Genomic DNA, 15,592 nt, shown 5'->3' on the forward strand with positions numbered 1-15,592 from the left:
CCTACAGTACCATCTGTGGCCACTTCTCCTGGTGGCGCTGCTGGAACTTTTGGGCTGCCCTCTGATTGGCTGGCAGCTCTTTGAGACGGTCTCTTTGCCTTTAAAGACATAGAATCCCCAGTTGCAAGCAATTAACTGCCTGATTGACATTTACCCCTGTCAAGGCTTCTGAAAATGGCCGCAGCACGGTTGCTGCTGGCTTTCCAGTCGAGGGGCAGGGCCACAGTTGTGGTCATTAAGTTCAGCCCATAGTCTTTCAGTATTTTATTCCACGTTCATGTAATTTCCAAACAGAGCTGTTGAGCTTAAGAAATAATGTTTGACATTACCTATTTGAGTTTTAGTTCTGTAGTCTCCTGTGAACATTAATGTATTCGTTCTATGGTGTTGCCTCCTGGATATTATTCTTTGGTTGAAAAAGGTGCACATAATTGGCTAAATAATTCATATTGTTCAGAATTATTAATCCAGAAATGTTTATGTAATTCATGTTTCAAAATCACTTTTGCATATTACGGTAATAAATATCTAATATAAATTATGCAATCTTTTTAATGCATAGCCTTAACTGTAAAACTAATAGTTATTATTGTGAAAATCTGAGCCACTAATGTTTGCACTTACTGACATGGTGTAAACTTTGTCATTGAAATACAATAGCAGGTTAAAAAAAAGTATTTATTTTGTTCACAGGCCCAAACAGAGATGTAGAATATGCACTTGTTGACACTGCTGAAGGATTTTTTTCCATTGATAAGTATTCCGGAATCGTCAGTCTGGAAAAGCCACTGGATAGGGAGCAGCAGGCATTGTACAATCTCACCGTCAAAGCCACAGATCAAGGAATATCATGGAAACTCTCAGCTTTTGCCACAATTACTATCATCGTGCTGGACATCAATGATAATCCACCAGTTTTTGAGAGACGAGATTATCTAGCCACAGTTGCCGAAAATGTAGACTTGGGAACTGAAATTTTAGTTTTGTATGCTGCCAGCAAGGATATTGGTGCAAATGCAGAAATTACTTACAATATTAGATCTGGTAATGAACATGGAAAATTCAAAATTGACCCTCAAAAAGGTAAAAATAATACATTCAGCTCTTCTTTCAAACCACATCAGTTTACTGGTGAAGTTAGACTGTAACAAGTGGCTGCGAACAGTCAATTTTCATGAGATATGAAGCATGTTCAATAAGTGAGGAAAATTCATTCCCCAAACATTTGAAAACTGTAGGTACTCTGTATAAAATATATTGATGTTTCATTGACGTGCACATTTATTGCAGTGTACTAAATTATACCACATCAAAATTAACTTAAGCATTCATATTAATATAATATTTGATCTTCAAGTTCTGGAAGCATTTTTACATTTATAATGAGATGTTACTTGACTGCTCAGAATTTTCGACTCATACCTTCATATGAATGAGCTTAAATTTAGTAAACAACTGAGATCATGAAAGATCATCTGGATCAACAAATTGTTTTTAAATTAACTCCAACTTTGAAAATAGTGGAAAATGATCAATAATGGATCTGCAGAACCTTTTGCACCCGCCCAATTTTCTGTTCGATTGACTTCAGTTCAATTTACTGTAAGTTTTGTTCCAGTGAGAGTTACTATGGTTGCCATCTTGATTACAATATGACAATACATCTGTTTGGAATTAATATTTTCTGGCTGAGGTTTAGATTTGCTTGACATTTTTTTGATTTTTTGTTTAAACACAGGAGCTATTTCTGTAATTGAGTATCTTGACTATGAGACTTGTAAGGGTTACTACCTTACAGTTGAAGCTAGAGATGGAGGCTCTCCTTCGCTGAGCACATTTACTACCGTAAATGTCAATGTAACAGATGTAAATGATAATGCACCCGAATTCAGCAGAGAGATATACAATGCCGTTATCAGTGAAGATGCATCTGTCGGAGATTCTGTAGTTGTGGTATGTCTTTTTATTAATGCTTTTTTCTAGACTGCAATTCAACCATGTGGTGAAGAAAGGTTCTTGAGTATCATACTGATCTGCAGTTGCAAAAATGATGGGTAACATTCAATATTGCAAAGGCATTTAACAACATTCTACTTTCCAGTATGTTAACAGATACAAAGAGGGAGCAATTACTAAGAAAATGTTAAATAGCATTCATAAAATAAAGCTTTGAACTTTCCTTCCTTCCTGAGTAGTCGGGTATAATGCAGGTGGAGGGATGAGGAGCTGGGATAGAATTCATCTCTCTTAATTTTCACCCTTTGGAAGCAGGCAAGATAAATTCCGCCAGAGCAGGGGTGCAAACACCCAACTTCACTCGGGGACATTCCTGGGCTTGCCATGGTTTTGCCAGATATTCTGCCATTCGGAGCTGTATGTGGACCCCAGCAAGCAGAAATAAGGTGGCATTCAATTCCAGATAATTCAGTTGTCTTTTTATTCTGGTTCAATCACCAATGAGGCAACAAAAAAGAATATTTTCCCACTCTTCTTCTTTGGCCGGTCTGTTCTCTTGCTCCTCATCACCGAGTTCCAAGATTCCAGAATTTGCACTCACTGGGCACCCTGTTGTACTATTACATCCTTAACAGGATAATGACTTCATCCCCAGGAATTGGAATGGGGTCATTCATGCAGAAACTTCTGTGCCGCTGTACTTTCAGCAATGCAAAGGTGCTCCTGCAATTTTTAGGCTATACATAGCAACTAAAATACATTTCAGTGGCGGAGAGGGTGCATCCGACACTGTCTGTGATCTAAACTGCCCACTTACCATTTTATACTGGAGCCTATGCACCTTCTGACAGGATACAGGGACAAACCAAGTCAGGAGGCAAATTGTCTCGTGTAATTCCAGTACAGCCTTTCTTGTCATGAACTAAAGACACACCCCTTACGGTCTATCTTCAGTTCTTTGACCTGCACTGTTTTTAAATGGGCCTGTCGACCTCAAATTGCTCAGCTTCACCCCACTGACAGTGCTAACCACCCCCCACCTACCAGCCTCCCCTTTCATCCTCGACAGTGTTAACTCCCTCTCTCCACTTAGTGTGGAGGATGTGCTTCAGGACATTGATGAAGAGATCCTGCAATCAGTCCCTTCACTGATGACCTGGCGGTCGCAGCATTACCCAGTCATGTTTCTTTGAGAATGTTTGGAATTGACACCTTCACGGACAGCATGCCAGCTTTTAAAACTAGTCTTGGATACAAAATCACTCTGTTTGTTGAACCCTGATCTCAAATTCCAGGACATTTGCTGGGATGCTCAACAAGCCGGGAATAATTGCATGCAACCCTTCCTGGATAAGCTACCATTTATCGCTGTTGTTACATGGTTCTTACATGAAGTGTAACACCGCACTTCAAAAAGATCTCATCCAGCTTGACTCTAAATGAGGACAGCCAGTCCCATGTAATTAATCTGGTCCAAGCCAAACTGGGGTCCAGTGTGGCTACAGGTTTTAACTTTCCTTCTCTACATTCCTGAATATTCTCAACAGTGTTCATCCCTCCCTCATCCCACAAAAATTCTCAACCCCACTCCCCAACAATGCTGACCCTTCCAACGTTGGCAGGAGCCAGGGATTCCAGAAGGTGAGTCTGGAGAGGTGGTGTTGGAGGGGGTGAGCACTACCGGATAGGAGATGTGAATTGTCCAGCGTGGGGTTGGGGTGGGGGGGAGAGTGAGGGGATGAGCACTGTCCAATGGGGGTGGGGGTGAAGGGGTGAGCACTGTCCGGTGGGAGGGGGTGAACACTGTCCAGCAGGGGTGAGGGGGTGGGCATTGTCCAGCTGGGAGGGAGTTGAACATTGTCGGGTGGGGGTGGAGAACATTGTCATATTGTGGGGCGGGGGGAAGCATTGCCGGGAAGGGGTGAACATTGCTGTGGGTTCTGGAGTGCTTTGACACCCCAGGTGATTTACTTAGTGTTAGGTTTTATACCTGCTGTGAAAAACTCTAAGTAAATTCATTTAAAAGCCGATGTAAGTATAGTGCAAGCAGATCAAGTCTCCATGGTTCTGGCCACCTGATCCCACTGCCATTTGGAATCACAGAGTAATTCGGGCAGGGCAAAATTGGCAATCAGAAGTTTCAACTTCCCATGTAAGTATCGTGGATATGCTTATATTGGGACTCCCACAGGGTACCAAAGTGCATCATCGACGTAACTTGAGTCAGAGGCCTCTCCCACCATGATAGCAAGTGCTCCCTGTATTATCAGACCTAGGGCCTTCTATACAGAGACGTACAACCAAACAACCAGAGACCACTAGGAACCAGGGCAAAGCGCAAAATATGGTTACAGTTCATTTATAGTTGCCACATTCCCTACATTACACCTCACTGTATACTTCAAACCAACTATCAACTCTGACTGCAGCACTTTGAGCTCTCCCCACCCCACCCCACCCCACTCCCCCTGCCCCCAACTCCAGCTCTGTAACCTTATGCTGCCCTACTTATCTTAGCCCTCCTATCTTTTGGAGCACTTGGCTAAAATAATGTTTGCATAGTGTCGTTTCAAAGTGGTGCTACTTAGACTATGTCAATTTCCTAAGGACAGACAGCGCCGCAGGCTGCTACCTGCGCAATCCACAAGGGTTCCTTCAATTATGTCAATGAGGAAACCCACACAGATAGTAGACAGTGCACAGTCTGCCCTCAGGGAATCAACGTAGTTTGTACAGCACCACTATGAAGCACTGCTATGTGACAAATTTCCAGCCCCATAAGCTGTAGCGATTACATCGTTCCCCACCTTTAAAATCCTCTTCAAAACAAACCTTTTAAACATACCTTTGGTCATCTCTTGAAACATTTTGGTGTCTGTTTCCCCATCTCCCTCAGCCAGATTTTTACCCCTTGAGATATTTTACAAAGTTAGAGGCATTATATGAGTGGCAGTTAAGTTGTTATTGTTAATATTTCAGTGTATAACTATATTGGCAGCAAATACTTCCAGCCATAATACATTTTGATGCTACCAGACTTGCTGAGATTTTCCAGTACTTTCTGTTTTTATTTCAGATCTCCAGCATCCACAGTATTTTGTGTTTAGAATATATTTTGGTTTCATTGCTTGTTTTGAGTATAAAGTTTATGATTGCATCATTTCTGAATTTTGAGCATAATAGAATTGCTATTTTTTCATGACATTTCTTAATATTAACTGAGAATTTGTTTGCTTAGGTTCTGGCAGAAGATTCTGATAGTCAAACCAATGCACAGATTCAGCTCTCCATTGTGAATGGTGACCCAGACAACTACTTCAATATTAGTCCAGTCACAGGCTTGATCAAGGTCAAAGAGCGACTTGATAGAGAAAAAGTAAGAAAGGATTGATCAAATGACCTTTTTTTTGAACATTCTATTAAAGTATTTCCAAATTGAACTCCTTTGGTGTCTCACTAGGCGAACATACTATGTGTGAGGTATTGAGCCTCATATAAATCAATGTTAATTTCAACACCTAGTTTGTGCTCTTTCTCTAAAGTTAGCTGGGGTGAAAATGGACATTCTGCATTTGGCCACTGCATCACTAGGTTACGTAGAGGGAAACTACAAGCAGAATTCATGCTCCTGTTTGCTGCAAAATGCTGTCCCATTGATGCTTTTATGTAGTTAATTTGTAGTTTAATGTGACCATCCTTATGTGAAAAACATAAACAAACCACGTACTGGGCATGCTGAGGTCCCCTACAGAAATATATTGCTGTAAATAATTGAGGAGGATTTAAAAAATAGAGAAATTAAATCACAGCACAAACAAAAATCATCAAATATGCATTACAAACTAACATAAATCTCTCATTTAGCAGCAAGACAGTGAAAGGGGTTTACGCAATTCGTAGAGGAATATGAATGCCATTACCAAATGCAATTACATTAAACTATATTTATAATCTGGTCTTTCAATTTGATTCTTATATCTCCAAATGCTAGTTGTTTCTTTAGTTTTGATTTTTGTAGGTAATTGTATTTGAATGTTGAAATAGCAAAATTATTTTTAGAGTATTCTTTTAAACCTGAATGAAACTCAAACTCGAAAAGTTTATTGTTTTTCTTATCCAAACTAACCTTCAAGGCACTTTTGCCTAGGTGGTGGGGTGGGGGGTGGTGGTGGAGAGAAGCTGTGGCCAGAAGCAGCCCACATGATTTAATGTTAAACTGGATGAAGCATATCTGCACCTTGCCAATTGACTAAATGACGATTCTAACAGTAAGTGTGCTTCTATTACTGCTCAGATTATCAGTTTTAGTAGAGAAAGAAGCAAGTATCGGTTTGGTTTTAATTATTCCATGATTTGCTGTCAGAAACCAAAGATTTGTTGTGTAACTGGCAATAAGAGTAGTGGAAAAGGAAACAATTCTCCCCTTTGGAGCGGAGTTCCAGAGGGGTGGCACTTCTGGTCATCATTCCATATCCACTTCAGTTCCTACCCATTTCTCTGAGTCTAAGCTGATTAAGTACTCACAGTGGGTGCCCAGCAGGAAGCTGACAGCAAGAATCAGCACCTCCTCCCAATGCAAAGAAGGACACTCTAGTGATCTTGCAATGGGCATGCCGCTGCAGCACCAGGAGATCCAAAAAAGTACGGATATGGCCCAATTTTTTGAAACCGTGACAGTGGCCTTCGATAGGTGACTGGAAACGGACAAAGACAAGACCACAACAAGGCCCCCTCCCTTCTAGGTGTCTCTTTAGGCCAATAGTGCTGCCTCCCAGCGTTCACTGTTGACTTCTTCATGGCAGCCACTGGAAGCGACATTGACACATGCAGAAGGACAGAAATCCATGGCCCCTCCTTAGTATATCACTATTTGTATGTCACAGAAGCGATTGGAACAAACAGTTGTGCTTCCTAAAAGTGAGTAGGAGGAAGAAAGACAGGGCTCTGAAGTGGGAATAGGGTTCACCATCCCATTTCTGCTGCAATTTGATAGCAGAGGATAAACACCACTTAAATGTTGATTGACTGCATTGTTGTCTCTTGGTCATAAAGTCATGATGTTCAAGCCCTGTGCCAGTACTGACTGTAGGATTTAAGTTGACACTCTGCAATATAGTATCCTGGAATGCTGAATTATCAGTGGTGCATCGTTCCGATGAATATTGAACTGAGATTCTGTTTGCCTATTTTAATGGAATTTAAAGATCACAGAATCACAGAATTGCTGCAGCACAGAAGGAGGCTACTCAGTCCATCATATCTGCGTCATAGGAGCATTTAACTATTGTCACTCCCCCGCTTTCTCCCCGTAGTCCTGCACATTTTTCCTTTTCAGATAATAATCCAAGAACTCCCTTGAATGTCTTCATTGAAACTACCACAATCTCAGGCAGTGCATTCCAGATCCTAACCACTCACTGGGTGAAAAAGATTTTCATCATTGCATCTTTTGCCAATCACCTTAAGTCTGTGCCCCCTTGTTCTCGATCGTTCCACCCATAAGAACAGTTTTTCCCTATCTCTTCTGTCCAGACCCCTCATGATTTTGAATACCTCCATCTAATCTCCTCTCAACCTTCTCTTCTCCAAGGAAAATAGTCCCAACTTCCCCAAACTTTTTTCTTATTCATTCACGGGATGTGGGCTTCGCTGGCTGGGCCAGTATTTATTGCCTATCCCTAGTTGCCCTTGAAAAGGTGGTGGTGAGCTGCCTTCTTGAACCACTGCAGTCCATATGGCATAGTTGCACCCACAGTGCTGTTAGGAAGGGAGTTCCAGGATTTTAAGTGAAGGAACGGTGATATATTTCCAAGTCAGGATGATTAGTGACTTGGAGGGAAACTTCTAGGTGGTGGTGTTCCTATCTATCTGCTGCCCTTGCCCTTCTAGATGGTAGCGGTCGTGAGTTTGGAAAGTGCTGTCGAAGGAGCCTTGGTGAATTCTTGCAGTGCATCTTGTAAATGGTACACACTGCGGCTACCGTGCATCGGTGGTGGAGGGAGTGAATGTTTGTGGATGTGGTGCCCAAGCAGGCTGCTTTGTCCTGGATGGTGTCAAACTTCTTGAGTGATGTGTGAGCTGCACTCATCCAGGCAAGTGGGGAGAATTCCATCACACTCCTTTCTTGTGCCTTATAGATGGTGGACAGGCTTTGGGGAGTCAGGGGGTGGGTTAATCGTCGCACTATTCCTAGCCTCTGACCTGCTCTTATAGCCACGATATTTATATGGCTAGTCCAGTTCAGTTTCTGGTTAATGGTAACCCCCAGGATGTTGATAGTGGGAGATTCAGTGATGGTAATGCCATTGAACATCAAGAGGCGATGGTTGAATTCACTCTTGTTGGAGATGGTCATTGCCTGACACTTGTGTGGTGCGAATGTTATTTGCCACTTGCCAGCCTAAGCCTGGATATTGTCCAGGTCTTGCTACATTTGAACATAGACTGCTTCAGTATCTGTGGAGTTGCGAATGACGCTGAACATTGTGCAATCCTCAGCGAACATCCTCATTCCTGACCTTATGATGGAAGGAAGGTTATTAATGAAGCAGCTGAAGATGGTTGGGCAGAAAACACTACTCTGAGGAGCTCAGGATTGCCATAGCTGAGTTCCTCATCCCTGGGACCATTCTTGTAAATCTTTCTGCACTCCCTCTAATGCCTTCACATCTTTCCTAAAGTGTGGTGTTTAGAACTGGATGCAATACTCCAGTTGCGGCCGAACCAGTGTTCTATACAATTTTAACATTCTTCCTTGCTTTTGTATTCTGTGCTCCTATTAATAAAGCCTAGGATGCTGTATCCGTTGCTAACTGCTCTCTCAATCTGTCCTGCCACCTACAGTGATTTATGCACATATATCGAGATCCCTCTGCTCCTACACTCCCTTAGAATTGTATCCTTTATTTTATATTTTGTCTCTGCATTCTTTCTACCAGAATGAACCATTTCAAATTTCTGTGCATTAAATTTTATTTGCCATTTGTCTGCCCATTCCACCAACCTATGATCTTTTGAAGTTCTAAATTAAATTCCTCACTCTTCGCAACGCTTCCAAGTTTCATATCATCCACAAATTTCAAAATTGTGTCCAGGTCATTAATATATCAGGAAGAGCAAGGGTCCCTACAGTGACACCTGGGGAACTCCACTACAAACCTTCCTCCAGTCCAAAAACATCCATTAACCACTACTTTCTGCTTCTGGACACTCAGCCAATTTTGTATCTATGTTGCTACTGTCCCTTTTATTCCATGAACTCTAACTTTGCTCACAAGTCTGTTGGCACTTGGAAGTGCCTTTTGGAAGTCCATGTACACCACCTCATAACCTTCTGTTACCTCATCAAAAAACTCCAGCAAGTTAGTTGAACGTGATTTATCCTTAACAAATCCATGCTCACTTACCTTAATTAACCCGCATTTGCCCAAGTGACTATTAATTTTGTTCTGAATAATCGTTTCTCAAAGCTCTCCTACCATCAAGGTTGAACTGACTGGCCTGTAGTTGCTGATCCTACTGATCTCCTTATTGTTTATGAATTGTTGGTACAGAATGCCTACCACCTTTGTATGAGTAACAATGTCTGCTTGAGCTACTTGAAGAAGTTTTGATATGTTAATCCACTAGACACTGGATTGTGCTGTTTGTGATAGAATTGTACAAACTATTAACATGCTTGTATCAAATTTCTTTCTTCAGTATTTAATGGAGGTGTGAATTCACTTTAAATAAATGGGTTAATGCCTATGTTAAAATAAGATTCAGTGTTTTTGTATCCTGCATTCATATTAACATAGAACCTTTGTGCTCAGATGATGGAACTTGTCTCCAAGATTCAGTGATCAGCTATGTTAACCAACCAATTTAGTTCAAATGCGTATATGCCTAGTACAAGATTTTGTGGGATTGCGTTTGGATTGAATTTGGCACTCATGAGAATTCCACATTAAGTATTACAGGGTAACCTCTTTCCGTAGAGTGTCCTTGAATGCTTTGAATAGACTTTGTGAAATATCGTGTAATGGTTATTTAATTACTCCAACAGGTATCTGGGTATTCATTAATAATACAAGCCAAAGACAGTGGAACACCTTCCATGTCATCTACAGTTATTGTGAATATTGATGTCTCAGATATTAATGATAATCCCCCTGACTTCATCCCAGCAAATTATTCAGCTGTCATTCAGGTAAATATCTGAAATAGCTCTAATTTATGTCCCTTTAATGCTTATTCCCATTAATAAACTGATGTAATGTTCATGTTATAATGTGTATTATGCTTATGTCATTATATATTGTCATCTCATTTTCGATTTGCTGAATCAGAACAATCAAATGCTGCAAGAATTCAGTTTCTAAATTTATGAGGAAATATTCTGAGTTCGAAAGTGTTCCAACATTGATATATTTTGTTAAATTTCAGTGGATTCTAAAGCATGTTTCTTGGGTGTCCAGTTCTCTGGTGGGCTTACCTACTGATGTTCTTACTACTGAAAACATATATATAACAAATGAGGAAGTACAGGGCCAGGAAATTATTTTCATTTCATCTGTCTGATCCCAAAAACTAATATCTTTCAATTGCTCACTGTCTGAAATATGTAGCAAGTTCTCCCTTAAATTGTTCACCCTTTCTGCCTCCACTGTCTCACTGAACATTTGCTTCACATATTCATCCTACCCTGCAATAAATAATTAAACTTAAACTGGCTGCAGACTTTATCTTTGTGGCCATCTCAAAAATTCCATTGGTGTTCAGTTTTAGTATTCTCTTAATGATCTTGAATCATATTGCCTATGAGACCTTCCACCCTTTGGAATAAAATCCCAGACTTACCGCTTGGGCTCAGATGCTATGAGCTAAGTTTCAATTTGATACTCTTTTCTGCATTGCTGCCAATGCCTGGATATGCTTGCGGTAGTACAGCAACCAAAAATGTACACAGGACTCCAAGTATGCATGCATCAATGCCTTGTACAGACTCACCTTCTGGGACATGCCATGATCCAGTTAGGTTTCCTTACTATTCTGTGCATTGCACTATTAGTTTTAAGAATCTATCAACTGATACTTATAGATTTCTTTTCTGTAATGTTTATGTCCTGTAGTGTATAGCAATTTAGTTTAGATTTTTAGGGGCTAAATTCAATAGCTCCCTAAAATGGATGTAAAACTCGGGACAAGTGATTAACCCGCACCTGTTTCTTCTGATGCAAGCAGCAAACCAACTTTTTCTGCCTGTTAATTCACATGATTACTGTGTGCAGCCAGAGCTAAATACACTGTTGAGTGACTGCGCGTTTCAACAGGGCGGTCCAAGTTTGTGCAAGGTTTGCACCACTTAAAGCTAGCCTGCCCTACTTAAAGCCAGCCTCTTAAAGGGGATGTATATTCTGGCTGGAACTGATTCTGGAAGAGAGCCTGAGCAAGAAGAAGAGTGGATTATAGTGCAACCAGTGTGAAAGTGTGCTCCAAGTTTCTCTGATACAGCTCTAGCTGCCTTGACGGAGGAGGTGGAGAGGAGGAAAGCTGCAATCTATCAACAAGAAACCGGGAGCCCCTCCGGACAAATTTTGCAAACACTTTGGGACCCGATAATTATGGAGGTCAATGGCAAGAGTCAAGCCCTAATTACCTGGATGCAATTCAATGACCTTGCACAAGTTAGCCAAGGTCATTGAATGTATCTACAAATGCCATATTCCACCACTTGCACCACTAGCCTCAAACACTGCTCAATGCATCATACCTTCATCATTTGCCTTGCAACAATCTCTGTCAATCATGACTCATATCTAATAGCTTCACCTCACCCTCACACACTTAGCGTTGCTGCAAGCCTCACACCCATCTCACAGCTTGCACACACTATCAGCTATTAAACCATGTCAATTTTGAAACATAAGAATATAAGAAATAGGAGCAGGAATAGGTTAATCGGTCCTTTGAGCCTGCTTCGCCCTTCAGTAAGATCATGGCTGATCTACCTCTGCTACACCTTCCCAAACTATCCCCATATCCTTAGATTTCCTCAGTATCCAAAAACTATCGATCTTGACCAGCGGGACTTCAACTAGCAGTATAAAATTCTAGCCATTGTTCCTTGCTGAGCTTCAGGTAACAGAATTGCTCACTAAATACACTGGGTGGATATTGTCTCCCGCTGAGAGATCTTCCTCTCCTCCTCCTGCCAGCAGCTTATCCTGCTCTGTGTTGCCTCTGCTCATTTTCCATATCATTGTTATGACCGATGCAGTTGGTAAAGCGGAGTTATTTAAAAACCCCAGAGGGAAACTATAAACAACTGTCATAACCAATAATTTAAGTGTTATGTTTGAAATGCAACTCTAAACTCAGGAATCAGACCACCAGTTCTCGAGGTTTTACATTAAACTAAATTAAACATTTTATTAATTTACACAGGTTAAAATATATGTACACATGGCTACAAATGACTACTATCATAACTTTTAACAAATTCCCAAACTAATCTCCATTAAGGCAACAAAACCCATCGACTTAACCAAATACCAGGCAAAGCATTTTCACCTTATGAATTCAAAACAAGGTTATTTTCACTGTGGAGCCAGTTGGAGGCTTGCAGCTCCCTTTTGATCTCACATTGCCTTTGCCCTGTACACCCGAAAATTACTGAAGTTATACCTACGGCCACGGATTGAATTCAAATACTCATTGTCTCCCCAGTCTCTTTGAACTTTATCTTTTAACAATGAAACCCCATTCATTGCACCAATTTTATTAGTAATATTAACATATTGCTTGGTAGCTGCTAGAAAGGTATCAAATTTTCACCCCACTTCTTGAATGCTCTATTCAAAAAAATGCAAATGCACACTATCTCTCTTACATATCAACACTAGTACATATCAAAGCACCCAGACAAGCTGGCTTCAATCCAATTAAGACATACCCATAGACTAACGTCTATTTTAAAAGAAAAATATTTTCCAAAATATTATACATTAGCTTCATGACAATCATTCAATGGTCCAAAGTGGAATTGCACCCATATCTTTGAGGAAGTGGTTTGTGCAGAATCCTTGAAGTCAGGATAATGTCCTTCAGCGCATGCCACACAATCTTCTGTACACTTTAGCATCTTTAAAGAGCTCTAGTAAACACCAAACGCTTTACAGTCTCAGCAAAGGCCAATAGAAATCAATCAGCAACTAACCTGTAAGCAGTAGATGACCCCTTTCAATAGTGGTGTTAGGTGGAGTGCTTCTTCCTGCTTGTTCAGCCATTGGCATTAGCTGAAGCATTGAGCCCCAAACTGGCAGTGCTCATATCGAATGACTGTTATACTCTGATTGACGCCCCAACCTGTTCACCCTGAATACTTTTAACGGACACTGCCTACACACGCTAATGCGCTCAGGAAAATGGCATCCAGCACAGCTCACACCTGAAGTGTACGCATATGCTGCGGACACCATTTTGAAAGCATAAAGCATCCATATGACCCACAAAAGTGCTAAGGAGCCAAATTTTGTAGCTTTACTGTTTCTTTCCCTTCTGGAGATAAATTACCTTGCATCTGTGCACATTTAGGGATGAATGTAATGTTGCGGTGGTGGCCACATCTGTCACCTGGACAGGCTGCGTGAGCCCTCTTCTGCTGGCCCTAGAAACCATGACTGGATTTTATAATATAAAAGCAAAATACTGAGGATGTTGGAAACCTGAAATAAAAACAAAAATAGCTGGAAAAGCTCAGCAGGTCTGACAGCATGTGTGGAGAGAAAGTCAGAGTTAACGTTTCGAGTCCGTATGACTCTTCATCTGATGAAAAGTCATACGGACAAGAAACGTTAACTCTGTCTTCCTCTCCACAGATGCTGTCAGACCTGCTGAGCTTTTCCAGCTATTTTTGTTTTTATTACTGGATTTTATAATCTTTGGGCAATTAGTTTGCCTGAGGTCATGGTTTCTGCTCCCATGAAGGAGGATGCCCTGCCTCCAAGAACTGCCACCCAGTCAGATGGCCAGCAGCCGTCCAGTCCTAGCTGTGCCATCAGGAGTGCTGGCAAAATTCTGGGACTGCAGCCAGTCCCCAAGCAGGAACATTGCTGGAGGTCAGAGTTCAGGGTAAATGGGGCGGCCTCACTAGGGCCACTCAGGCAGGCCAGAGTTCAAGGTAAGTGGGGCAGCCCTTTCCATTGGAAGGGTGGGGTCCACTGTAGGCACAGGGTGCCGAAGTGGAAGGAGTCCCCAACCCCTCTTCCCTGCTCCCCCTCTTCAAGCCAGCTTTAAGACGCAGTGAGCCTCGCCACATGGCATGGGATCCCTCCCACCGCTGCAAAAATTCCTGTGGCAGTGGGAAGAGGCCCTTAATTGGATATTTAAGGGTCTCAATTGGCCCAGGAGCAGGCAGGCCACCTAGCAACTACCTTATTGCTGGTAAAATATGGCACCCTCGCCATCCCACTCAATTTTATACTCTCCGCTTGCTCCCAGTTATATTCCTGTCTAAGTGTCATTTTCTTTTCATCAACCCTCTGAATCTTTGCCTCTTCACTCTTATTTTAATCCCTATCTGCCAAAATCTTGTGTCATCTGAAAAGTACAAAGCTTCATTTCTGTTCCTGGTTCCAAATAATTTCCATTCACTATAAAGAGCTGTGGCCCCAGCACTGTTAACGATGGAGCTCCACTCGTGATTGCTTAGCACATTAGCAAAGCTTAATTCACCCCCACTGGCTTAACCTATTTTCAATCTACCTCAGAAATCTATCTTCTTTTTCATGCTTTTGTACCACATGGATTAACTACTTGTGCTGCATGGTATCAAAAGCCTTGTTAAAATCTATTTATATATCACACCCACAGAGTTTATGTAACCAATAAGATTCATCAGTTCCTCAGAAACCCCCCTCCACTTCTCTCACCATTCTATTATCTGTCTAAATGTTTTATTATACCCCTGTTGATAAAGCTTTCATGCAGAAAACTGCAGCCCCTTTTTCATTTATTCTTAGCTCTGCAAAGTAATCTGTATCCCATTATATTAACTTAACCTATACCATCGTTGAACATATAAAAATAGAAAATTTCTAGATATGCTCAGGTCAGGCAGCATCTGTGGAGAGAGAAACAAGGTTAATGTTTCAGGTTGAAGACCTTTCATCAGAACTGGGCAAAGTTAGAAATGTAACAGTTTTAAGCAAATGAAAGGGGGGAGTGTGGAAAAAGAGCAAAAGGGAAAGCCTGTGATCGGGTGCGAGACAGGAGAGATTAAATGGTAAAAGAGCTGGTGGTGCAGAGCCAAAGGGAATGGTAATGGGACATCCTGCATCCTGTCTTATTTGCCTTCTCTAAATGAAAATTTATATGTCTAAATCAGATAAGAACACCTTATCTGCTAAGCATGCCAAACCTCAAAACGTGTCCCAATGTTGTGTGAAGTTGAAACCCTCCTTTCTACATCATCTTTCTAGCCACACATTGATGTATCTAATTTTTCCTTCTTAACTTGTCCAGCATGTGGTACCATATCTAGATTGTTTGTAGACCTTTAACCTGTGGTAGACTCACTGTCCAGTAAGCTGGATGGCTGTTTCTCAAAGTTAGACAGATACAGACTTTGTACAGCCTGAGGAAAGTTCTGTGG

The 15,592-nt window shown here is 41.3% G+C and overlaps 1 protein-coding gene across 3 annotated transcripts in view; it reads left to right on the plus strand.

The window, feature by feature from the left end:
- The window catches only part of LOC144682893 (protocadherin Fat 3-like), a 689,075-nt gene that overhangs the window by 592,142 nt on the left and 81,341 nt on the right, over positions 1 to 15,592 (plus strand). For all 3 annotated transcript variants that reach the window (XM_078545758.1, XM_078545759.1, XM_078545760.1), the window contains 4 exons: positions 694 to 1,083; positions 1,739 to 1,953; positions 5,195 to 5,332; positions 10,004 to 10,147. In XM_078545758.1, the coding sequence (XP_078401884.1) occupies positions 694 to 1,083; positions 1,739 to 1,953; positions 5,195 to 5,332; positions 10,004 to 10,147 (887 nt within the window). The remainder of the gene's footprint in view (positions 1 to 693; positions 1,084 to 1,738; positions 1,954 to 5,194; positions 5,333 to 10,003; positions 10,148 to 15,592) is intronic.

The sequence above is a fragment of the Cetorhinus maximus genome, chromosome 7 (assembly GCF_964194155.1).
Source record: "Cetorhinus maximus chromosome 7, sCetMax3.hap1.1, whole genome shotgun sequence".
Taxonomy (NCBI): Eukaryota; Metazoa; Chordata; class Chondrichthyes; order Lamniformes; family Cetorhinidae; genus Cetorhinus; species Cetorhinus maximus.